The sequence below is a fragment of the Alosa alosa genome, chromosome 6 (genome assembly GCF_017589495.1).
Source record: "Alosa alosa isolate M-15738 ecotype Scorff River chromosome 6, AALO_Geno_1.1, whole genome shotgun sequence".
In the NCBI taxonomy this organism is placed as follows: domain Eukaryota; kingdom Metazoa; phylum Chordata; class Actinopteri; order Clupeiformes; family Clupeidae; genus Alosa; species Alosa alosa.
In genome coordinates, this window is record NC_063194.1 from 15,559,612 (window position 1) to 15,586,972 (window position 27,361).

A 27,361-nucleotide genomic window follows, 5' to 3' on the forward strand; every position below is an offset into this window, starting at 1 on the left:
TGTGTGTGTGTGTGTGTGTGTAAATCTGAAACAAGCGGATGCTCTGCAGTGTAGTCCATCTTCTCTGCTGGTGGGACAGAGATTCTTTTGCATTTGATCCCTGCACATTATTCTGCGTTGCATTATACTGATTCACATTTAAATTCACACAACATCTGCAGGTACAAGCTCAGGCCTGCCAACTATTCACATATGGCAAATGGTATTTATGAGAATATATCCGCATCGCGCCCATAGCATTCATAAACAGAATTATTCATGTACGGATCCATCAACATTCATGCAGATTCATAGACACATGTACAAGCCATCACACGTGCATATGCGCATATGCGCACATGCACACACACACACGAGCAGACACACACACACACACACACACACACACACACACACACACACACACACACACACACACACACACAAATTTACAAACACACACACACTTTCTGACCCATATGGCTTGCATATCAATGTGGAGACTATTGCCCACGCAGAGCCTGCTAATGCATCAATACACTCCCACAATACACAGGCCACTTATGAGGCTCCTGGAATGATGCTCCTGCTCATGCATGTATGTGTGTTCATGTGTGTGTATATATATGCATATGTCTGTGCAAAAGAGTCTAATCATTGCTGAAGAATGCACCTAGTTGACATGTAAATGACATACAGAAAATAATTCTGAACACTCATGGATGTGTTAATGCTTACATCTGTGTGTGTGTGTGTGTGTGTGTGTGTGTGTGTGTGTGTGTGTGTGTGTGTGTGTGTGTGTGTGTGTGTCTTGGTGCAGACTGTAAGTACAGTCAGGACTGCATTGCAAGCCAGTTTTAATTATGTCAGTATAAGATGAATAAAACTCATTTAAAAGTCTGTTTGATAGCGTACTGTATTTACAAGGACAGCAACTTCATTTGATGTGTGCCTGTTTGATGTTGCTCCTTTGATGGGGCTGGCTTTATTAAAGACCCGCTGTCACCTATGAAAGCATAATTGCAGCTGTTGTAAGGAACTGTAGTTACCGACCCTTTATCAATACACGCAGTACCTTGCTTCATTGTACCAACAAATTTCATGCTCCTTGAAGGATTGTTCTTTTACTTTGAGTGCATGTCTGAGTGCACTAAAATGGTACTTTGATAATGTTGTTTTGTGTTTTTTTTTCTTTCATATATTTTTGTGTCACTAGAGGAGTCTGGCTGAAGTTATGCCAAGTTCTTCACTGCAGCTGCATCTGCAATAGTGTGTTCTATGCTGTGCAATACAGTCCTACAGCACGTGCAACCGTGCCTTTGATGCTGCCGCTAGCGTGCAACCATATCTCCAGGGCAACCATATCTCCACGGCCATATTTCATGCTCCAACCCATAGAGTCATGTTGGAGTCATGTTGGAGTTTGTTTGATGTTGCAATCTGTGTTGCAGCATCCACTGCTGTAGTGATGAGTGCAGTGATGCAATCTGCAGTTGTTCTGCACCTGCTGTATCTGTGCAGTTTTGTGGGCCTTTTGAAGAAAACAAGGATGTGCTTTGATGGTGTGTGCTGGTACCTATGAGGGCCTGTTATAGAAACTGAAGTGAGGATATGACTTGATGGTGTTTACTAGTACCTATGATGAGGACTGTTGTAGAAAGAGATGGTGCTTGCTAGTACCTATGAGGACCTGCTCTAAAGAGAGATGGTGCTTGCTAGTACGAATGAGGACCTTTTGTAGAGAGAGATGGTGCTTGCTTGTACCTCTGAGGACCTGCTGTAAAGAGAGATGGTGCTTGCTAGTACCTATGAGGACCTGCTTGAGGCTGCTGTGCACAGGCAGGATGTTCTTGTGGATGAGCTCCATGGGTCCCGGCCGGTGGGAGATCTTGTCATTCAGGTCGTCAGCCAGACGTGCCCGCTTCAACTGCAGCTGTTTGGCCTGGAGAGACGGTTCGGCTGATGTCTCTGTGGACACACACACACACACACACACACACAAACTGTTATACACATGCAATTGTTGAAGAAAGCTTCCCCCCCTATATTTATTCATATAACGCCATGAAAGATGGACACTAAGGTCTCAAGGTACTGTAACAGAAACTAAGCCCTAAGCGTAGATAAAAGTGAACGAATCCATAGTAAGACCAACGGTCAGCAGTTTTAGCCTCTTACCTTCCAGAATGTGCATCCTGACCAACTCCGCCCTCTCTGGCCGGCTGCGAATCTTCCTCTTCAGGTAGTCTTCAGTCTGGGGAGGGAGACAAGGGAGCATGGGTCAGGGGTCACACGTATGGTCATGAGGGAGAGCGAGAGAGCAGTGAGGGGTATGAGGGACTCACCCGAGCGCGCTCTAGACTCCGTCTCTGTTCGTGGAAGGCAGCTGGACTTTTCAGTGCTGGAAAGAGTGAGGGAGAGAGCGGGAGAGAGGGAGAGAGAGAGAGAGAGAAATGAGAGAAGGAACAGTAAGATTAAGTTTGAAGGAAATGCAGCACTTCTGAACTTTACCCAAAATTCCCACATTGCTCAAGGCAGCATCCCACACTTCTGACACCGCTGAGGGGGGCAACTGTGTGTGTGTGTGTGTGTGTGTGTGCTTGTGTGTGTGTGTGTGAGGAGTGTGGAGGAGTTAGAATGTTTCCAGCTTCACGGAGTAACTCCAAATTAGGTAGGCAAAAACCAACAGCTTTTGCATGTGGTGAAAACATTAAAAAAAAATCTAGACAGTTGACAGGTCTTCTCCCCTTATATCAGAGCTCACGGTCACCCCAGAGACCGCAGTCGTTTCTCACAAACAGAACTCTATGAACCTCATGGTCAGAAAGCTCTTTGATGTTCATTAGCTTTGCGAAAAATTCACAACAAGCACCAACCTCTTAGCCATGCGAACACCACTTCAGGGCGAGAGCCCACTATGTATGCAACGCACACTGAACACTTTGCAATTTCACCCTGCTATGAGGCTCAGAAAAATCTCTGGCCATAAAAAGACTGTGAGGGGAGGTTCATATAGTCACTGCGTAGCCCGTAGCCATTGTGCTACTAAAGGGCATAAATAAATTATGACTGTAAATATATGCTTCGGGATCTACTGTAGAAAGAAAATTCATGTTAAATATTAACCTGTGTGGCTGAGGGTAAAATTGTGGTCCACTTGCCTTATGCTGCAATACAGGCCTTGTGTGCCTGTTATAAAAAGCAGAATGTTGCAGATACAAAAGGCTGAGTGGGGACATTATATGGTGTAAATAATTCTCATTACCATATCATTGTTTTACACGACATGCTTGTGCATTTCATTTAGTTTGGCCTCGATACATTTCAAACGACCACACGCTAAATTATATGAGCGATTCAAATGCTGCCATTTCCTTAGGGAATGCAGGAGAAAACTCAAAACATGCCAACCACCAGGCCACACAATGGAGGGAGAAAAAGAGAGAGAGACGTACAAAGAAAAAACACGCTTCTAGAAATTCCTACAGGGCCAGAGGAAAATCCTGAATCCTCCTGAATAGAGAAGAACGTCTGTTTTAGGAGCATAACAGAGATTGTATCCTCTGCAAAAGAATGCTAAATTCCCCTGATATTGATGTCCGGGTGGTGCTAAAAATATCGACAGTTCACCACGGCACATTTGAGACTGAGAGAAAAAGAGAGAGAGAGAGAGAGCCTCTAAACTTTCTTGTCAGGAGCCAGAATGTTTATCGGCACGTGCAGGTTCAGCTGTGCCAAATGAATGCGGTGCTAATGAGCATATTAGCGTTCAGCTTTCCTCTTGAGAATTGAGAAGGACATAGGACGGGAGGGTTACATTAATTTGGTATGAAAGAGAGACAATTTCTCCCAAAGGCTGATCAATAGTCACTTCCTTTGGTTGGTCAGGTAGGTAAACAGATTAGTGCTATCAAATTGGTGCAGACAGATGAAGAAAGAAATATCTGCTGATAAGACGACAGATTTTTTGCTACATCAAATACAACTTCTCAAGGGTTCAAGCTCATATCCATTAACAGACTCCTTCTCTTTTATCTGTAAGCCGTTCCATATGTTCATTAGTCACAATCAAACCAAAAGTACAAGATAGGGATAGGCAGGAGAGAGGGATAGAGGGGGGACAAAGAGAGAGATAGAGATGGACAAGAGAGCAAACAGAGAAAAAGGGCAGATAATTTGTGCACAATACACACTCTCCCGCTAACTAGGACAGCACAGTGCTGACTTGTGACCTGTAGGTCAAAGAGCCTTGGGCTGGGCTGGCAGTGTGACGTGTAAGCTTCAGTTCACCCCACTGAGTTTGGACTTGGTAATATATCACCCAAACCCACCAAGTTACGCACTATCGGCCAGCTCTGTCCTCAAACACTGTCCCATGGGCAGTGGGTGTAACTGCACGGCGACAGGGAGGTCAGAGGGACAAGTTCTCTTTATCTGCGCGGCTGCCTGCATCATGTGTGTCTCCATACTTCCCTCTCCACACACCCTCTCTCTCTCGCTAGCCCCCTCTGCTGGAGGGTTCTGGACCAAAATCAAGCCGCCACCCTCTCACAATCCTGGCCCCTTGGATGTCTGTTTCTCAAACTTGAAAAGGGAAGTTCTCCAAGTCACTCGTTACGCGAGTTGCGTAACGCGGCTCATTTATTCATGCATTGTTTTGATGCCGCGGATGTTTTCATTCCCTCCTGACATGACTGGGAGTGACGGACGGAGATGGGGTGGCAATACCGCTCGCAGTTGGCTGCAGGCTGAGGGATGGCTGGAGTTTTAGGTGCTAAAGTCGCCAGTGTTTCAAACTCGCACACCGCGGCGGCAGCGGCAACGTTAGCAGTGGCAGCTTCTCTGAAAAATTCACGAGGCCTCTTCTTGCGGCGTGCCACCATCAAACAGGGCAGGCAACACGCCACTCGGTAATTCATGAAAGACTGATGAAGATGGCGGAGAAAGGCAAGAGAGAGTGAGAGCAAGACGAGAGCAGGGGAGAGCGGGCCCGTGTGTTTAGCTTTTCATGAGCCGTGCTTTCACTTCCGTCTCCTCCTGCTTGACTTGCACTTCCTGCAACCTCTGCAAAGATGTTATGTAACCACTCTAATTGGAGTGCACTCCGAGATGCCCCCCTACAACCCCCAACTGCACTTTTTACAATCATAACTAATTAGCCACACAGAGGCTGAATCGCCGGGTCGCACTGTCACTGTCGCCACTGACGACGTTATCACATATCCAGTGTCAAGCTTCATTAAATTCCTTTAAGTTGGGTTATATCGCTGGGGCCTCTCTCCTGTTGGCCACTGTGGGGGTGAAGCTGAGTGATGGCACAGTAAACTGGCCACTGGTAAAAAAAAAACACTAGTGACACATTAGAAGAGGTGATCGGTGGAAACTGTTCCATCAGAGCAGTCATTACAGAGACCAAAGTATTTAAGGCAACGTGGCTCTGCAGATGGATTTAGCAAAGGGAATGGATGGCACACACACACGCAGTTATCTGCCTTCCTCACCCGAGACTTTGATGTTATTGGCACTGAGCTCTACAAGCGAAGCTGCTCGCGGTTCATCAGCAGGAGCATAGCGAAAGGGGCACACGCTTAGGTCAGATGGGCTCAGTTCACTGGAAGTACAGCCAGTGAGCACGCTGATAGCCCTAGAAGCTGCTTTCCACTGGAAATTCGACAGAGCAGCACCTAAAAGTACAACAGGAGACCCTGAAAAGGAGAGGTCAAGGTCGTTCAACATAAGATAATGTAACCAGTTGTCCAAATGTTGCATACTCTTGCTGGAGGGACCCTGTGAGCTTTATTTTGGCGATCTAAAATGCATGGTCACTGGCTAATAGCTTAGGGGTTTGTCCAGTCCACATTGGGGGTGGTTTTGTTATCAAACGTTATCAAACCTCAGGCGCCTGGCGCAAACAAATGGTCTTACGTTTCTTAATCAGTCATGGATGTGTTTTGGGCGTAACATCCTTTAAACCAATGAGAGTGACATTTGTAATTCCCTTTAACAGCAAGCAGCGCGACTTCAAACAGCGCATTGTAATTTTGATGGTCACCGGCGCATTTGAAGGAATCTGCTTACACACGATACCATATGGAACAGGTATTCCACTAAACCATGCTTTACTAAAACCTAGCAGAGTATAGCCTACACTTGTCTATTATTTGAACTAATTGGCAAAGTGAAACTAAACTTCACCGTGGTGCCATAGTCTACAACAAAACAGTTACAGTATACACAGTTGATTACTTTCACTATTGACTGACAATGGGTTACCATCAAAAACATAGCCTGAAAAAAGCTTACCCCAATAATGTTCGAATTCATATGCGCCTCTCGCTATAGACCAGGTTTTGGTCAGTGGCATAATGCTTTTTAGATAGTGTACAATGGCGATTTTTAGATAATGTGCTAGACCCCACCTTAGGTCGTTGCCACACCTCTGAGCACATTGCTCAATAAAAGAATAAAAGAGACAGGCATGGAGAAAAACTCGAGTGTATAATAGGAATACGCTTTGCACCATAATAAGAATACACTTTGCGCCGCGCTTTTGACCATCATAATAGAGCCCTGTGAGTCAGTTCAATGAAATTTCATTTATATATTTAACTATCATCACTAACAATGAATAATATCCCAAGGTCCGAGATGATTCAGGGTGAGAGAGGTTTTCAGGTCATAACAGCTTCAACCAGGCCAACTGCTATCAAGCCTACATCAACCATTTGTGGATGGATGCACATCTGGACAGGTGCAGTGATTTCTAGAATTGAATGTGCATTCCATGCAGTCCTAAAAAAGCCTCTCACTCTTCATGACACAACTAAATGGAAGAGGCGAGCGCCGGAACAGACAAGGGAACACCGTGTCTTGGAGTAGCCATGAAGCTACAAGAGACTACAAGAGTGAGGGGCCCGAGGAGCGAGGCGGCAGGGGCAGCTTTCGCATTTCACCGACACCAGGAAGGCGTCAGAGACGATACAAGGCGCATAATGCATATTTCATGCACGGCTGCTAAATCAAAACGAGCAGTTGCCAAAGAGGTGGTGCTGTCAGTGGATGCACTGTCTGAAAAAGCTCTTTGCACTTTCACCAGAAGCCGAGATAGATCTCTGTGAGATATAAATATTTGGTAAGTTGGCGTATCATTAGAAGACCTATAATAGCCCCACACCCTGTCACTCTCTGTACCCAACACCCCTGTATACTAGGACAGGTCACGCATGCAAATGATGCATCACCGAAGTGGTGAATATGTTTATAAAGCCAAACTGTGGTCTCTGTTAAATATTAAGAGGGCACCAAAAACAAGAGCAAAACTGTACAAAACTGGGCTGGTAAAAGTGCTGATAAATGTATGAAATGGCATTTCCTGTTGACACCAACACGGTGACTTCCAACCTCGAGCACGTTCGGTCCCACGCTGTGTTGGCACCGCTTCTTCAGTTGGTAACCTCAAGATTCAAGTATGAGAATGAATCATGTGCGCTTGTGTCAGGCCAGTTCTGGTATCTCCCTCCTTAAAGGTCGTCATTAGGATAAACACTAGTATGTTTGCATATGTATACACTTATATATATACATATTTATTTATTTATTTATATGTTGCAACATGACATGTCCTAATTTGATTAAGGCCCAGCGTCTCATGGTGCTGCTGCATATTAGGCCGGAGTGCGCTGCGAGCAGGGCCAAAGCACCGCTTTCCGCCCACATGCACCGAGCTGCTGGCCAGCCGGCCAATGAGACCAGTCCTGGGGTCAACACAACAGAGCAAATGTGCTTGACACTGAGCATTGCCCTACAGCCCTTTATTTCTGCCCCCCCCTTCCCTCTCTCTCTTACTCTTTCACTCTCTCTCTCATCCACTCTTTTGCTCATCTTTTTTTTCAGAGCAGCAGTTTTTTCTTTTTAAAAACGTGTCTTCTGCAGCCACAGGGTGCAGCTTCCTCCATCGCCCTGATTGGCTGGAGCGGTGCCACACACACAGGCCATGTCCTCTTTCTTTCTCTGGCACGGTTGCATAAAACGAGTGGAGAAGTGAAAAAGACCAAACCTAAACATATTGTTTACTTGAATGTTATGTTCGTCTGTGGACTCAATTGGTAAAATATGTCTTGTCTTCACCGTGGGATAGTGAGAAACGTAATTTCGATATCTTTGTATGTCTGGGCATGTGAAGAAATTGACAATAAAGCAGACTTTGACTTTGATGTGCAGGAAGAAAAAAAAAAGGAGATTGTAGAAAAGAAATGAAGCTCGGAGGAAAATAGTTAGGCCAGCGCTGGGCCCAGGTAACTGTGTGGGCAGGATGAGGGGAGGTGAGCTGGGAGAGGAGAGAAAGCTGCCATATGTGTGTTTCTCCCCTCCTTGTGCCCCATTTGCACCTCCTCTGCCTTTCATCTCTCTCTCTCCTCTGCTTGTGTCTGTCTCCCGCTGCTCCTCCCCCCTGGTCTTGTCATCACATTCCAGCAGAGAACAGACAGAACCTCCTAGACTCCTCTCTCTCTTTTTCTATCTTTTGTTGTGTCCCCCACACACACACACACACCATAATCACCAGTCCACCAACACAACACTATGAAAGCAGAACTACACTGGACACTCTGAAGGAAGTTGGGCCAGTGGTGATTGCAGAACCACATCAGCCCCCCCCACACACACACACACACAAGTACCCCTCTTTTAAAACCCACTGGCAGCCTGCTAGCGGAAAGCACCTGGCTCCTGAACAAAGCCGTCAGTCTAGGCAATTAGGCTAAGGGTACATTAATCAAAATGAACACATACATATAAACACACATCGTTTATCATGAGTGTCCAGGGTGATGGTGATGCTCTCTGACAGGAGGGAAGGCCGAGACCGAGCTGACACAGCGAGTCTGGCAGAGGGAAACGGCTTCAACATGGCCGCCTCCAACCCCCCCCCCCACCCCACTCCCCATCTCATCCTGAAGAAGACAAAGCAGTCACAGTCTGGGAGGATGATGGGACGCGACATCCTTCAAACAGCTCGTCCCCCCAAGTCCCGACAAGCATGGCGTGTGCATAAGACAGGAGCGTGTGAAAAACAAGCTCCCACTCTTACCGACCCTATCTCTGCCTCGTCACTGCGACAAGACAGAGAGCTCAGCCAGAGCAGTGTCATCATGGTCCCGAGCTGGACGGAGGGACAGACAGTTGTATTATTTTTTAGACGACTGAGCAGTGGCATTTGTCCGTTGTGGTACACTGAAACCACCTGGAACTGCCACCTTCATCTTTCAATCAGGCGCTTACCAGGCTTGAAAGCGAAACGGAGTGAGTGGCTCTTGGCCACTACTACCCCCATCCCTACAGCCCGGTACCACCACAGCCTGGGCCCCCTCGAGGGACAGCCCTTGGCAAGACTGCAAAAAAAAAACCACCCATAACAAAAAAAACATGTCTTCATGGCTGCAAATAAACCCTTGGCGACTTATTCTTGAGCCGAGGCCTCGCCACGTTGAAAGGCCAGCTGTCGTAAGCTTTGCTTAGCAAACCTCCTAATTTGACACAAAGAAGAAAAGAAAAACAGGAACGCGAAAAGGCCCATCGTGCCAGCGATTAGCCTAACCACCAACTCTAGCAACTTTGCAAAAGGTCAGGAGCCAAAAAGAATCAACACGAGTGTCGCTGGCAGACAAACGCGATTCGTGTGATGAATGAACTGCCACAGCGGAAGACACTTCAGAGTACTGTGAGGAAGAGCCGGAAGACGACGGACTGGTTCACCTTTACGAGCTGACCTACAAACCACGTCACCGTGTTCAGGCAGGATGGAGCAACCGAATGTTCTTGTGAGGCACAAAACCGCACTGAAAATTCAAGATATGCTGTTGCATAGGAAATACAGTTTTCTCAGCCTTCTTGAAAGGGAGCTTTGAAAGTGTCTCTGATCCAAACTGTTAGACTACTGTCTATGGTACTTTCGAATGCATCAATATTCATAAAACAGTCCTTGAAGAGCCATTCTGGTAATGGGGAGGGGAATGGCAATTTAGAGAACTGACTTCGCATGTGAAACAGACCTCGGATCGTTCATGATTAAAACGACAGACTCAAACCTATGTTGTCAGAACAGTGATCAAAGACACCAATCACTACGCCTTGATTAGGCAAATACAAAAAAAATCCTACTAAAAGTTCAGTTTCTGCTCCTTCATTTTACCCCAACTCCTGCCAAGTTTTAGCGATTAACTTTGTGGCACTTTCATAAAGGCTATCAAGCTACTCCTGCATATTTAAAAAATCTTGTCTAAGACTAAGCTAACGAGTGACCAAGGCTGGACAGAGAACAAGATGGTAGAGCAGGACAGAGCACTGATGGAGAGGTTACTTACGTGGCATGATCCCCTGGCTCACCAGCTCCTCCCGAGTCCGTCTCTGCTGTAGCTTGAGCTGGAGAACTGGAACACCAAAAAACACACAGAAAATATTAGCGTCAAATAAGGAGCAGTATCACAAAACAAACAAACGAACAAACAAACATATAATGCACAAATGAAACACAATATCTGAAATTTACATTTTCCTTGTAAGCGCGTACTGCACCCCAGTCTTGTCGCCAGGTAAAGGTGGGGGAGCTCCCTGATGGTGGTCAAGAGAGCACCTGAGCACACAGAGATCCCCCTCGCCCTCCCTGAGTCCTCTGTCGACAGGCGTTTTTTAAACACACGACTGAGACGTTATAAGGCTCAAAGAAGGGAAACGACAGGCTCATCGGGGGGAGGTTACGCACACTTCCTGTTTCTGCAAATGTGTGTATATGTGACATCGCTTACCACAGACACAGACACTTTTGCATGGCTGACAATTGTTTCTTGGTGGGAGTGTCCTTATTCAAAACAGCACATGTTCAGCTATTGCCAAACAACTCAAGTGCTTTTAAAAACAGACTAAAGGCTCGAGGAGCTTGAAAAATAAAAACACAGGCAGTCCTTGCGGACTAAGGACATGTCCATCATGATGCAAGTCATATGATCAGATCTAGAGTTAAACCAGTAAAAAAAGTATATAGTACCTTATATTAAAAGTATTTTGTACCTTTATTGTGTTGTAATCTTCAGAAGCGGAATTGAACAGATGAAAAAATAATCACCTTTCCGGGGCCTAAAACCTCATACCAATAGTTAATTTATGAAACATTGCTGTAGCATCAAAGGGCAGAGTGAGGTGTGTGTTGTGTGTGTATAATGGTTGCATAACACCATCAATGAATATACAGTGCACGGCTTATACTGCGAAAGGTCAATTCAATTTAGGGCAACGACCTGGGCATGCAATGTCAGTGGTCCAGTATTTGGGTATGTGCTGCAACAAACAGATGTATTGGTTGCTTCTCTCACTCTCTCGGTCTCGCCACTTCCCTGCTGCCCTTCTCGGTATCATCACATGCTCCCAGCAATCACTGTGAGTCTTGTGTTTGTACTAGTGCAATGTTAGACTGACAGAGTGTTTGCCTGTGGGGTGAGCACAGAGGGAGGATGGGGGTGGGGGGCAAGTCAGAGAGGAGAGAGGTGCCAAAATGCTTGGCAGTGAGTTGCACAGTGAACTTTTAACAGGTGTCTATATTTAATCGACAACACCTGCAGCACCTATATATATATGCAGCTGCACCTGTTGTGAGGTTCAACTGTGTCCTGATTATGAGAGGGCTTGTCTCTCTCTCACACACCCACACACACAGACACACACAACAGGAAGGCCTGGTCTGACCTGAAATGAATGGCTGTACCGTTGGCTAGCTTGTGTGTGGGAAAACACACAGCGTGGGATCAACTTGAAAGCCGATTCACTGTAATGCCGGACCCCAATACATCATCTAATCTTTGTCGCTCTAGGCTTCACAGTCCATCCTGATCTCTATGAGCTTCTCACACATTAGCACACTGGCCACATTATTACATAGGCCCATTTCTGCTCTATGTATACACACCAGCCTGATGGGATATCATGCTGAACCCCAAACTTTTGTCTAATTCCTGTCTTCATCAAGTTCTTCCAACTCTCTAAGCCTGAGACACTTACGGCTCCCACACACAGTTGTGTGCGGTGCAGTGCTGGAGACGCATCCCATCCACTTTACATGGGCTTACGTCATCCGTTGCCGAACTGAATTGTGGGTCTGTTGCGTCGCGTTGCTCCTGTCGCTTGCGTTGGAAAGTTCAACTTTTGCTGCACCGACGAACAATGACAGAAGGCACCAGCCAATCAAGTTACGGATATACTTCAAGTAATTTGCATTGCTACCATCGGGAACACCCACTGGCATGCGTTGACGGAACTGTGTGTGGGAGCCGTTAGAGACTCAACGAATAGCACTACAGCGACTACATGTCCAACAAGCTTAAGTGACTTTTCACTGCAGGTGTTATGAAAACATCAACTGGTATTTTTGTATTCATACCTGTATTCACACCTGAATTCTGCTCTATTCACACCTCTATAAGCCGACATAACACCTGCTAACATCATGCTTCACTCAAAACTGAAATCGAATTCTCAAGAGCACTCGATAACACTCAATGAGTAGCACTGCAGAGTTCCCATACTCAACAGGTCCACAAGCCGGTCCTAAAGTCCTCTCTGCTCTGTGAGTATAGACCATCCTGATGACCATAATGAAGTTGTACAGTGCCAAAATATGCCTCGAAGTCTCAGCCTCAGAGTTTGAGTGTGCAACGGTTTCTCAGTTAGTCGGTTAGCATCATAGACTCTAGATGTGCCTTTGTCCGATCTGGACCACCCTGGCTGGCCGGAGGGCTCTGAGTCTGCCTGGCCCAGGAGTGTGCAGTGCAGCGTGGGATGTGTGAGCTCTCTGCCTGCTGCTGCTTCTCACCCGACACCCACAGGCTGATAACCTGTGTGTGGGTGTCTTGAAACAGTTTGTGTCAGTGAGCAGACACACAAACATACGCACACACACGCAAGGCATGTACACGCAATGTGAGCTTATACGTGATACATGCATCGACACCTAGGCTCCTTGGGCAAAAAAAGAGGTGCTAGCTGGAAAATTTGACAGCCCTGAGTGTGCTGTTTGTACGTGTATGTGAGAGAGTGCTTCAAGGATTGGTTGTTTCCGACTGCTGGAAAAAACTTCACTTTCTCGAGGAATATCACACTTCCTCTCTTCCATTTACCCTTCATCTGTGCCCTCTTCCACTCTGCCTCGCAATCTCTCTCTCTCCCTCTCTCTCTCCCTCCCTCCCTCTGTCCTGACATGCAACCCTTCCCCTGCTGTCACCCATCCTCTCTCTCTGCTGCCGCCTTCTATTTGTGTCCCGCGGTGTAATAGCTGGGAACCCAATCTGCCTTTGGGGCTGCACCCAATGAGTTATTATGACCGCCGCACAGCGAAGCGGCGGTCACATAGGTTTAGTCAGATTTTTTTTTTTTTTTTTTCGTGATGTCCAAATTTCCGTCAAGGATTCCGGGACACTGAAAGACCGGGGTAGATTTAAACTTGGTGAGCATGTAACCCCATATGGATAGCATGGAACAATCGTTTTTCGTTTTGATCTGTAGCCCCCCCGCTGGACTGCACCCCCCGAAAGGAGGGTAGGGCAGAGACAGTTTTCTGTGAATATCTCGAGAACCGTAAGGTTTAGGAGGACCATTTTTTTTGTATGTTGATCGCAAGGGGCCATGTCAACCCATTCCATAACCACTCATTTAATGTATAGCGCCACCTAGTTAAACACAAAAAAGTAAAAATGAGGTGTTGTAATCGCAGGTATCTGTGACCTAACATAGTCAAAACTGCACGAAATTGGAAGTGTAGGATCATTATGACACCCTCTGAATGCACGCCAAGTTTCGTGGAATTCCGTTCATGGGGGGCCACACAATAAATTAATTTATGTTACTATACACCAACTGGCCTGTAGGTGGCCGGAGACAGTTTTCTGTGAATATCTCGAGAACCATGGGGCCTAGGAGGTCCACCTTTTTTTGTATGTTGGTCTTAAGGGGCATGTCAACCCATCCCATTACCACTTATTTCATGTATAGCCACCTAGTTAAAAATTAAAAAGCAAAAAAAATTAGGTGTTTTCATCACAATATCTCTGGCTGACATGGTCAAAACTGCACGAAATTGAAAGTGTATGATCATTATGACACCTCCGAATGCATGCCAAGTTTTGTGAACTTTTCGTTCATGGGGCCCTACAATAAAATAATTTATGTGTACATTTAGTGACCGTGACACCAACAAGGATTCCGGGACACTGAAAGACCGGGTACACAAAACTTGGTGGGCATGTAACCCCACATGGATAGCATGGAACCATCGTTTTTGTTTTGATCTGTAGCCCCCCCGCTGTACTGGACCCCCCGAAAGGAGGGTAGGGCAGACACAGTTTTCTGTGAATATCTTGAGAACCGTAGGGCCTAGGATGACCAATTTTTTCCGTATGTTTGCCTCCAGGGGTCATGTTAACCCATTCCATGTGCACACATGTGCATAAATAGATACACACGCACACACATACATTCACAGTAATCATATGTATGACATACTCACACAGTAGACATATGTACGCATGCATGCACATGCACAAAACACACACGCAGGCAAACACACAAGCACGCACACACACACACACACACACATAAACATAAACATGTACACGCACACATGCACACAATTCAAGAATTTCTCAGAATTATGAACAGGCAAGATGGGGGTGGGGTTGCATAAAATTAATTTTACATGTGAAATCTATGAACTAATCATGTTTTGGTACTTGTTGTCTAGCAGATACCAGTGAGAATTGAGTATGGATAATGCAATTTAGTGAGACAGTTAGAATCATATAGGCCTTTCAGCGTGATTTATTTTTGTGGAAAAAATGTGCTGGACTGGGCGGTGGTCATATTTTGTACCGCTCTGCGGTACATCTAGTTGGTAACATTACTGTAAATTATGCCCCATTCCTCGTCTCAAACCTCCCTTACTGCAACTAGCAAAACTCAGACACCTGCAATTCACCTGCCCCCTAACCTCCGTGTCTAGTCTTCTCTGAGGGTCTTCTGTGCACAGCACACAAGCTCAACCCCGGGCTAGGCCTCGCTGAATGTTGGTGTGCCATTTGCAATTCTCTGGCCAAGGCAGTATGTGTTACAGTGTGCAATCCAGTAAGGGGCGTATCAGTACTCATCTCAGTCGCTTGTGAGGTATCTCTGGAAGTGACAGCATGTGCATCACAAATCTCTGAACGCTGTACTTTTCCAGTGTAGTCGTCCGTATAGCTGTACCGTGTGTCGGAAGAGCATTTGAGAATGCCTCGCGCCAAGGCGATACATCACGTTGTGAGTTGCATGTGCACAACTTATGTCTTGGCAAACGGGCCGGCCTCAGACCCCGGGAAAGAGAGTGTAGGCCTCGAGGTCCTTGGGTTCAAATCCATTTGGCTCTTGGCTACTGGCTCCTTGGAGACTCCAGGGAGACTCTGGGCTTTATCTGGAGCTGTGGATTGGCCGGGGGGTTGAAAGGGAGGGGGGGGGGGCTATGCCCCTCTACTCAATCCTCTACTGATGTCATGGTCAGCCGCTATCACTACAGGCAGCGGAGCAGAGATTTGCTGACTAAACAACTTTTAGGTGGAGGTTAGCGAGGACCATCAAAATCAATGACAGACAACTGAAAGCTTAGATGTGAGCACATGAAACATGATGCTTGCCACAGTGCAGAAGTAGATGCATGCCGTGCGTGTGAGCATGCAAAACGAAGCGAGCAGGAGTCCCACCTTCCCTCAAACTCTGACAGGCACGTCGCTTGTAGTCCAATCGCCTGGCTTGCTTCTCCATGGCGCTGGTGATTGGACGGGTCCCGAATGAGGAAGGACTAATGCCCAGGCACGGATTTGTGTCCAGCATCATCTCAAGAAGAAAAAGAAGGGAAAATATCCCCCAAAAAAACAAAAACAAAACTTCACTCAGACTGGATCTTTACAAGTTCACTGGCCCTGGAAGAAAATCCCAAAGGAGACTTTGCAACTAGTTGAAAACGCTGCAAAGGGCAAGTCCAAGTGATGAGCTCCTTAAAGATTCCAGATTGGTTTCCTGCAGACCCTGGCGGCTGGAGGCTCTGGCTGGCTTCAGGTTGTGAGAAATAAACAGTCAAGCCTCCAGGACGCAGTAATATCTCAGCACCACGTCTCCTCTCCTGGCCTCTATTCCTTATCCCTGACAGCCGCTACGAACAAGATGTGCTGATGCTTCACGCCGGGTTGGTGTGGAATGAGTCACAGGGGGGGAAGAAATATGAAAAAAGAAAGAAAAGAAAGAACCCGCTAAGCCGAGGCAAAACAAAAAAGAAGGACAAATCAGCTTGCATGTCAGTGCTCAACTCTTTCTGTGTGACCACCGGCTACTGCAGCTAACCTGGGAGTGATAAACAGAGTGGGCGTGTGTATGGACGTGAGCAGGCGTGTGTGTGAGTGTGTGTGTGTGTGTGTGTGAGTGTGTGTGTGTGTGTGTGTGTGTAAAAGAGAGTGAGTGGGAGAGTGAGTGGGACAGTGGTGCGTCTGTGATTGAACACCCTGTCACAGCTGCTGCTCCAGTCACTCATTCAGCCGGCTGTCCTGCCACAAGCAAGTGCAAGGGAAACACACACACACACACACACAGTTCTGGCCTCCCAACAGACTACTCTCTTTTTCTCAAGAGCAGATGACCTCTGAGAAAAAGCCTTTTTTTCATTGAAGTCCCCTTAAGGAAGATAGCCCCTGGACTCCAGGAGAGCAAGGTGGTCACTCTGCATTACAGCAGACCAAGCGAAGCACCGGCAATGGCTCAACACACTCAGAACTAGGAGTGAATCACACACACACACCACACACACACTTTATCCACAGGGCCTGCACTCACACAAGTAAAACAAAGCAACCTTTCTGAGAAGCACAAGCTGTGACATTTTACCCCCGCTCAGGACCTAGCCTTCTGCAGACGATGGGCTTTTTTGTGCCCTCTTGCCCTTGGGGGCTGGAGAAGGGGTGCGGGTGGAGGTGTGGGGTGTGTGGGTAGGGCAGAGGACTTCACTCATCGCTCCACACATCTTCTGGCATTTTTTGTCCTCTGAGCGGTTTGTGATGAAATCCGACAAAAACCTGCGGCTGACCTCAGCAGCCGGGCAAGCGTAGTGTGGTATAAACAGAGGCGCACGCACAAAGGTCTGGCACACGTACAGGCCTTTTCCCCCTGAGAACGCATTAGTCGATGTGAGTCTGTGTTAACGTGTGTGTGCCTGCCTAAAGCCCTCCTGCCATGCGAGAGCTTATCAACAGTGGGGTCTCAACACATGCACAATGTAGAACTATATGCACATATGTGTGTCTGTGTGTGTGTTTGTGTGCATGTGCGTTTGCATTGGGGCATTAGGAGTCTTGTCTGTGTGTATTCACACTCTCCTCTTTGATGAGGGGGGAGTGCGTATGTGTGTGTTTGTGTTGGTGTGTGTGTGCACGCGTGTGTGTCAGGGGGTAGCAGGGGGTGACGAATTCAGCCTCTGATCCGTGCTCATGCGCAGATAAGGCGCTAACCGTGCATACGCAGAGATTATCCCCCTTCATGTGTGTGTGTGTGCGCTTGTTGCACACATCAGCTGGAACTGCTGACGGCAGCCGCAAGCAAGAAAACACACACACACACACGGTCAGCCAGGGGGGATCCGTGTTCCTCCTGGTCCAGCTCTCGCAGTAGCAAGTCACTGACGGGTATTTAATTAACCTTTATTTCCTTCCACAGTTCTCAAAAGCCTGATGACAGTGTGCGTCCCTAAATGTGTGTATGTATGTGTGTGCGCGTGTGTGTGTGTAGCTTAATCAGTGTGTTGAAAGACCACTGTGCACTAGCCAAGTCCTTTGTTGAGAGGGTTGGAAGGGGGGCTTTAATACTGCTGTGCTGGAACAAAACCTCAGCCCCACCATCCAGGTCAGGGTCTTCTTAGCGGTTCCCGGCTACTTATAGCTCCATTTTCTCCCTGCAGCCGTTCTGCTCTAAGGCTGGTTCACTGTTTGATGTGGAGACATCCAGCAACCATTTCTGTCTTTTCTTCCTTCCATGTTGCATGCAGCTTAAGGCGAAAGCATATGTGTCTGACCCTTCACTGGTAAACAGCAGGGATTAGAGAAATTCAGATTAGAAAGGGAACCGTTTTGTCATTAGGGATTCCAAGTTGGCGTCGGTGTGGCAAGTTCCTGTAATTGCAACCATCTCCAACAACTCTGGTCAGTGGAAATACTGCATAATGCTAAATACGGTTCCTATTAAACAAGTTCTTGAATTGAGAAAGGTGCAAAAGTGATTGATGACCGGATGCTTTGTAGTTGAACATGCACATTTAAATTTGTCTACAGGTCAGGTGTGCATACATTTTAATGACCATCAGAGTTCTACGTATTAAATGTCAGACTTTTATAAAGTGTCATCTTTGTCATGATCTTCACTGTGGTCTTCCTCAGGAAGGGGGGAGAGAGAGTGGTAAACAAGTCTCAAATGAAGCCCATTCCACTGGGGTGGCGGCTTGCACCATGGGGGCAAGAGGGGTTTTAAAATAGCAGGACCAGCTGGCCTGAGGGGCTATATCCAACGCCACATCACCTGTGCCTCTAGCTCAGCTAGAATTTCTCACTGATAGGCCTACTCCTGTGACTACTGGATGGACACACACACACACACACACACACACACACACACACACACACACAGGTTTACATGGACGCTTTTAATTTGATCAGAATAAAAGCAACACATACACTACCGTTTAAAAGTTTGGGGTCACTTGAAAATTTCCATTCCACTCCATTATTGACAGAATACAAGCAGAGATTAGTTGCGCTGTTTTTTTTTTAATCAGGGCAGCAGTTTTCAGATTACATTATGTGCTTACATAATTGCAAAAGGGTTTTCCAATGTTTTCTCAGTTAGTCTTTTAAAATGATAGTAAACAGAATGTGCCTTTGGAACATTGGATGAATGGTTGCTGATAATGGGCTATGTAAATATTGCATTAAAGATCAGACATTTCTTTCTACAAGTCATTTACAACATTAATGATGAAAACAAGGACATTTCTAAGTGACCCAAAACTTTGGAACGGCAGTGTATAAAGATCGGAATGAAACTGGCAATCCGATTAGAATTTTAATTGGAATGAAAGAGGTCACACAACCATGTATACGGTCAACCGGGTTGCCTGCTGTAGCTTCTCAAGCAAAAGCAAAGCAGCATCGCCTATTCCAATCAAAGTTTCTAGAGCGCTTGAGAGCACCTGATCAGAATATAATGTACCCCATGTAGTAATAGTTTAATCGAAATGATGTCCAAATGTCCATGTTCCACCTACTGTCTCTGTGTGTGTGTGTGTGTGTGTGTGTGTGTGTGTGTGTGTGTGAGTGAGAGAGAGAGTGTGAGTGAAAGATGCAGAATCCTTCAGATATGGCAGGCCACTTACTGAGGTTGCCACTGTTGGCCTGTAGTATCTTCTATGGCCACCAGGTGGCAGCCTAAAAGCAGAGTGTGGGAGGCAGTGTCTTCCAGATGTGTGCTTATTAGAACAGTGATGTGGTGAGGTCACCTTTAGCCACTTCCTGTAGTTCAGTACAGTCCCATGCTGAACTGAAATGGCCTGTTTTACACATGCCGGTCCCCATGGGGTAGGGATTTCCTCCTCTCCGCTTTCCTGTTCCCCTATCCGCACCACTCTGGACAGACTGTTTCACACACTTCATGGGCGATAGCCCTATGACAAAGGGCCAATAAGATTGTCGAAAAATAACTTTTTTTCTACAGCGAATTTTAGGTGTTTTACAGTAAGCTTCAGTCTGAGAGATGCAGTTCATCTTAACGCAACTCTTTTTTCATCCACACATACAATCTCAATCTCCTTCTGGATCATCTTCATCTCATCTCTGTCTGCCAGAGACGCCTCTGCCAAACATGTGCGTCAGAAGAGGAGAAAGGGCTTCTAATGAGGTTATCGCCATGGCGATACCAGTCTCTCTATCTCTCTCTTCTTTGTTTTAAAGGGACACGAGGCAATGTTTTCGTGTTAATTAATGATCTTCGTAAGTCGGTATATGGTTAAATGACTCATTAGAGGGTAAATGAAAACTCTCTCGCCCGCCCCTACTGCCTGTAGGAAGAATCTCCCGCTTCCAAGTTCGGTATATCCTACCCGCAACATTCAGTCTCACAAAGTCTCAGACATTGCGAGAAGCAGGATCAGTTTACATCCTGCATCCCCAGCACAGAGGCTGGCAGGCTAACAAAACCCGGCTAGCGATTGTTGCAAACATGTGTATAATGGCAGAGCCGGCGAAGAAGCAGCGAAAACCCTTGACGGAAGATGCAAAGAAAATGAAAAGAGCTTCAGACCGAGCGAGGGCTCGCACACGTATCGACACGTACAGACGCTAGGGGGAGCTTCGTAGAGAAAAAGCACTCAGGCTTGCCTGGTGTCCCTTTATATTGAGGATGCTAAGGCCTTTTCAAAATAATCATTAAGAATCATATTTCAGGCTCAAGCCGTGGCGCAACTGGCTGGGGCAAAAAAAAAAAAAAAGAATCATATTTCAAAACTCATATTAAAAACCAGGCTGAGAGTCCCAGCTCTGCTAACCCCTGATCTCCATCTCTTCCATTAAAAGGTAAGCCCTGTGGAAGTGTGTGTGTGAGTGTGTGTGTGTGTGTGTGTGTCTCTTACTCCTGAATTTGACCCTGTAATCAGCCACGATTAAAAAGAAACTCTTTAAGATGCAATGTTATCCTCTTCATGTGGTGTCTGCTAGGAGTTCTTCATTTGTATTAAAAATAATATAATTTTTTAAAAGCTCTCCTTCAACTTTTCCTTCTTTTTGTCCGCCGTGCCTCTTCAAACCTTGGAGGTTTGAAACAGCGTAGTGTAATAGTTTATGTTAGCACAGTGTAGTATAGTAATTTATGGTGTATGTGTGTTTACTGCTTTAGATTATTTTACTCACTGTGACATCTAGTAAAATTACCATGCCCGTTGGCAGACCTTAATCCCACAGACCCACTCTGCATACCACGAATGCTATCTGCGCATACTTTTGACACCATCCTCTTACACTCAAACAGAGTCCCAAACTGGACTCTGCTTAGCACACACATGCCCGTGGCTGTGACTGAAGCTCAGGTTAAATCCCTCAGGTCAACAGCACGCATTTTCCCAGTAGCCTAGCGGGTGACCCAGCTCCCTGCACGTGCTGTGGCAGGCAAGGGCCAGAAGAGAGTAGAGCAGGCTTACAACGAGCACGAGAGGAGAGGAGAGGAGAGGTGTCCCAACGACCTGCTGGCCTCGAGCCCTCCCTCAACACGCAGGGGAGGAAGTGTGTGTGTGTGGGGAGGGTGAGAACCATGAAACAGAAAGAAAAGAAAAAGAACCATCTTTTAAACACAAAGTGCTTCAGCTGTAGGCCTGCAATAAATGTTAAGTATGGAAAACTGTTTGGTGGTGGTGGTGGTGGTGTTTTTTTTTTTTTTTTTTTGACTGCTAGTGGAAGAGTACACAAAAATGTTAACGTTCCAGCTTTGCTCTGGACCCTGGCAAGCATATCTCAGAGATTTGCCTTCTGCACTCTGTGTTTCAGGGAGCCCTGAAACGAGTTGTACACACTGGCGTCACGCCCAGACACACTCACTGTTCCACAGGCTTGCTATCTTCTCCACACACTCCAGCGTCTTGGGTCTCGTGCATGCCACTGTGAGCCTAAGTGAGAAGTGCTCTACTGAGAGCCGTGCATGTCTGGCGTAAGCCGTGGCAGGGTAGCACTAGCACCCCCAGGAGGGCAAAGAGATTACACGGCCTACTATACGGCTGCTTAGGTGCACTCTCTTGACACCAACACCAGGCCCTGGTGTGAGACCACACATGCCCATTTAACTGCAGAGAGACAGTGAGGGAGGGATGCATAACAGAGAAAAGGGTCTCACATAAAGGCACAAAATACACAACACACACACACACACACACACAGAGACAGAGGCAAACAGAAACACAGGCAAAACAGACACATGCACAGATCCTCAGGGAGGATTCCTCCAGGGCTGCTTTTTCAAGGAAGTTACCTCATCGAATCTCGCTGAAGCACTGTTCCAATTATCCTGACGAGCCAGACCCACATCTAGATGTAGGGTCTGGGAACTCACCATTGGCAGTGCTCAGTCCTAGGGGAGGGATAAACGGTTGTCTTTCAAATTCCCTCTGCACGCAATAGGATAGTAATAGGATGGGACTCAGGAGTCCCATGCGTTTTCCCACCAGCGGAGCTAGTTGGCTAGTTGATCAAACTTTTGCCAACTTAAAAACAAGCTTAACTGGAGTCGCGATTCAAAGACCGCTGTTCCCCAGCAGCATCCATCTTCTTTGTTTTCAAGTAGCAGGGAATTCACGCGGAACAGTCGCCGACTCTATACGCGATGTGATTGGCCTGATCGAAGTTTCATTTTTCCAGCTCGCAAGCCAACGGAGAGTTGCTAGACTACCCTGGCTGCAAATTACATTTGCTGCCGCTAGGGTGCGTCTAGATTTCTAGGCTATGTTCCAATGTCAAGCAACCATCAAATTCTACCAAGGACAACGTTTTTTAGAGTGTTTTGCAGAATTTTCAAGGATGCATGTGTATCCTCAGGGTTCTTGAACAACTACAATCCTGTGCACACATTTATGGAGGATTTCAAAACTGTGCTAAACAAGGCAGTTTACTATGTGTTCAAATGTAAATGTCTGTTTCATTTCAAATGTATTGACACTGTGTAAAATAAGTGAAGTATGGGCTCAGGTCATTTTGACAACTTTGACCTCTTACACTGTAATCGTGTGAAGAAGGCATTTAGTAGTGATATTTAAACCTGTAACTTTGAGGATGATTGCAATCCAAAAGCAAACTGTTCTCTATAAGGTTTTGCCAAATAGTTACTGCTCTGTAGTTTATTCTAGCAAACAAATCAAACGTATAATTTCATTCATTGACGTGGGAGATTGACAGTGGTACATTCATTGTTTTTCAAAAAGAAGCGGGCAGGAGGCATGATTTTCCAATAGCGCACACCTGCAGCATCCATTGTGTATGTGAATGTTAGGAAGAAGCCATGCCTCATCTCTGAAGGATCTGACTCGGCAGGACTCCATTCTAGCAAGGAGGGATCCTTGACCCTTGAGTTTGAGAAACAGTCCCACTAGGTGGGTTTACATTGACACTTTTATCAGAGTAATGGCTCAAAAATGACACAAACACCTTGATCGGATTAAAACTGCCAATCCGATTAGAATTTTAATTGGAATGAAAGGGGTAGTGTATTCCATTCTTATTCCACCTGAACAGCCATGCATATGGTCAATCTGGTTGCCTGCTTTAGCCTCTCAAGCAAAAACGGCTATTCCGATCAAAGATTCTACAGTGCTTATAAATCATCTAATCGGAAAAGAATACAGCCCATGTAAACTGATGACACAAAGTTTTTATTTGGAATAGTTTAATTAGAATGATGAAAAAACTGTCCATCTAATGCCTTCCTCGTTCTTTATTGAGATGATTACTAGACTAGTTCTGCTTTCCAGTTCACCACACACAATGCTGGCTAGTCCTGTTTAAATTTTTACATGCAGTATTGAGGATGTCTTGTTTCAATATGCTCTCTCTCACACACACACACACACACAAACAAACAAACCACACACACAGACCAAATATACACACATGCACCACAGATACGTCACACTCTTCAGCATAGCGAATCCTGCTGCTGCTGCTGAGAGAACATACTGCCCTTGTTCTCACTGTGCTACTAACCTGAACCACACCCAACCCCTCCACCATGGTGACCTCAGCTGCTGATGAAAATGGGCTCAGAGTAATGTTCTGTGCTCTACTGATGTGCAGCCAATTCTTACACCGTGACTTTTAAATGGCTTCCAGCAAGCAGTGAGAAAACATTAAAAACGTGTCAAAGCAAGACTATCAGCACCAACCTCCACACAATTTAAGACAATGTGTGACTTTGTTGGACCCAGTGCTTTTTAATTGTGCCAAAAAGGGCTCTTCAATTTGATTTATAGTGTTGAGGGGTGAGACAGAGGGACAAGGAAGATGTCACACTTAACTCACCATTCTTCCTCTCCTTAATGGGCAGCAGGTTGGGGGCAGGCTGAAGCGACAGCTCTTGCAGTTCATTGGTTACTGACTCGCTCTGCGGACTCAAAGCTTTGGCCGTTGCCACGGCAGCTGGGTTGGGCTCCTCCTCTGGTGTGGTGTCCATCGTTGCCCAGGGTCACGGAGGAAGGATGACTAGACAGGCCTATGAGAAGAAGGAAACATTAGGAAGATGATCTCAAGCAAACACAGAAACATAAGCCACTGTTACGTGAAAGTCACGAGTGGAGTGACTGTCTGAGGTCTAATGAGTGGTCTTGGATGACCGCTTCAGAAATAAGATCCACCAATTACTTAACACTGCAACCGTGCTCACTAGCAAACAAAACAGCCAACATTCACCAGCGATCAGAGACAAAATCATTGTTTCAGATGACCCATATCCAAAACTGTAGCACAGCCACTGTCAGTGTTCTGCTACATCATAAACAACCTATAACATATGACTACCTGACAGGCATCTAGCGTAACCGATCATTCCAAACACAGGTGTAAATAGACCATTCATTGCCCTTGGCACTCAGTGTTGCACGTTGCATTGCACTTGATACCAAACGTTTGCACACCACGACACGTGGATCCCTCCTCACCCCCCTCAAAAGCACCTGGTTGGGGTTGGAGGTCGTGCAGTGGGTCTGCAGGTGCTGGCTCTGTGCTGGCGCGGGTGCAGTCACAGCAGTCACATGGGCTCTGTGTGGGGCATTCTGTTGCTCATGCTGAAATAGCAATCAGCACATTTTGCATAATGGGTCCCAAACAAGAGTCGTGCTGAGCAAAAAGGGCCTGTTACTGTGACAACACATCATAACACTGTCCCGAGCCCCGGCACACGGTGCTTTCACATGGTGACGTATGACAGTTGCTTAAGTTGTGACAGTTGTAAGCATCATGGAAACACAACAAAACTAGACGGGAAAACAGTAAAACGAAAACTTCAGTTTCCCCTACCTATGCACCACAGATCTAACTGGTTTGTACAGTAGACAAATGCATTTGTCACTAATGTCTGCATTGTCTGCATTATGTTGGATTGCAATGAAATTTTAAAAAAAAAAAAAATCAAACAATAACAGTTTCATGAGGCTTGTTTCACATTATGAGGGTCTGGAGGTCGCAGTGGGTCTGCAGGTGCTGGCTCTGTGCTGGCTGGTGCAGTCACAGCAGTCACATGGGCTCTGTGGGGCATTCTGTTGCTCATGCTGAAATAGCAATCAGCACATTTTGCATAATGGGTCCCAACAAGCAGTCACATGGGCTGAGCAAAAGGGCATTTTTGCATAATGGGTCCCAAACAAGATCATAACGCTGTGAGCAAAAGGGCCTGTTACTGTGACAACACATCATAACACTGTGTCAAGCTACATGGAGCACAAGGCCTGTCACAGTTGACAGTTGCTTGCACTGACAGTTGTAAGCATCATGGAAACACAACAAAACTAGACGGGAAAACAGTAAAACTAAAACTTCAGTTTCCATGGAAACACCAAAACCGGAAAACAGACTTCTAACCACAGATTTGTACAGTAGACAAATGCATTTGTCACTAATGAGCAGGCACATGTCTGCATTAAATAGACACTTTGATTTCAGCCAGAGGAGTCCTATTACTTTAATTGGAGTTTCATTACCAGCTCATTAGAGGAAAATAATCCTTTAGCTGGATACTTCGTTAAACAAGCACTATCTCCACAGAGCCAGGCTTCATCCCACTGAGGCTTGAAGATGTAGCTGCACTGGGTTGATGCTGCGATTTTAAAAAAAAAAAAATCAAACAATAACAGTTTCATGAGGCTTGTTTCACATTATGAGGGTCTGAACTGCCTCTGACATCATGTTGGATTGCAATGAAATTTTAAAAAAAAAAGCGTGTCTCACAGCTTAGTTCCCCTAAATTCAACATTAAATGAGTAATAACCAGCACACCACTGCCAAACGACTCTCACTGCACACTGAAAGCACAGATGGCCCAATAAAACCAAATGTACCAAAACCACCAGAACAACACATCCAAGCATGAAAAATGTGATTCACTCAACTGAGATTAATTTTTTACCAACATTTGGAAGACTCACCTTACAGTTTTTTCTGAATGCTTAAACACATTTTTTGTAACTATGGCTTTTTTTGCAAAACTCTACACACAAATGGCAAAACCACTCACTGAGTTCGCAAAACTAAAAGCACAAACACTGCTTTGCACTCAGTTTGCAATTTTGTAACACACACTTTGCACAACTGTAGGCACAATGGCTATTATTTACACTATTTTGCCAACTCTCTGGCACACTTTCTCATGTGAAAACTGTTTTAGATAATTAGTTCACTTTGCAATCAGCCTAAGCACTATAAATAAGCCACAGGTAATGTACAATGGGTACGATGGAGTGAGCAGGAAGAGTGAGAAGAGAAAAAAACAGACAAAAAAAACAGTCTACATGTGGGGATATTGTCATGTCAGGCCTGGATCGCCATTCCAGAATATATTTTTCCCGGTGCCTTGGACTAGGACATTGCATGTGATGTAGACAGAATTTTGAGAGAGACGACCCGATGTAGACTGATTTGTTTTGTCTCAGTGAAATGCTATTTTGTGTTTTGACTTGGAAAAACACACTTGTGTTTGTTTTGATGTGTGTAAATAAACACTAGTACTTGAAGTTGGGATCCCTGTATGTTTACAGAACTATGACAAAAGTATGACCTCAAACTTACTGTGTCTACCTTGTGCACAGAGAAAGCAAAAGCCAGATGTGTTTTTTATTCATACCATCAGTGTGTTGTTGGCACATTGTGTGCTTACTATTGTGATGGCTTGTGTTTACTGTTAGATACGAAAACACCATTTTTACGAAGGTGTGAAGAGTTAAGCAAGGTGTGTTAGCTTTTGCAAGATAACTACAATGTTTTGCTGATTGGGTGAGAGGTTTTGCCATTTGTGTGTAGAGTTTTGCAAAAAAAGCCATAGTTACAAAAAATGTGCTTAAGCAATCAGAAAAAACTGTAATAGTGTTTGCTGAAGCAATACAACTCCAGAGGCCATGTGTAGCACATGTGTAGTGGGCTAAAGCACTACTAAAGTTTGCAACTTCTTTTGTCAGTGATGGTGGTGGTTAAATTACACTGCTGGTCCAATACAGCTAATCAACTGTTTTCACACTCTAGAAGTTTGAATACTAATCCCA

General features: G+C 45.7%; 1 protein-coding gene across 1 annotated transcript in view; it reads right to left on the bottom strand.

The window, feature by feature from the left end:
* The window catches only part of mrtfaa (myocardin related transcription factor Aa), a 54,389-nt gene that overhangs the window by 12,696 nt on the left and 14,332 nt on the right, over positions 1-27,361 (bottom strand). The window contains exons 2-6 of the mRNA XM_048244994.1: positions 24,135-24,324; positions 10,341-10,406; positions 2,325-2,380; positions 2,158-2,233; positions 1,786-1,947 (exon numbers count right to left, since the gene is read on the bottom strand). Of these exons, the coding sequence (XP_048100951.1) occupies positions 1,786-1,947; positions 2,158-2,233; positions 2,325-2,380; positions 10,341-10,406; positions 24,135-24,285 (511 nt within the window). The 5' untranslated portion in view covers positions 24,286-24,324. The remainder of the gene's footprint in view (positions 1-1,785; positions 1,948-2,157; positions 2,234-2,324; positions 2,381-10,340; positions 10,407-24,134; positions 24,325-27,361) is intronic.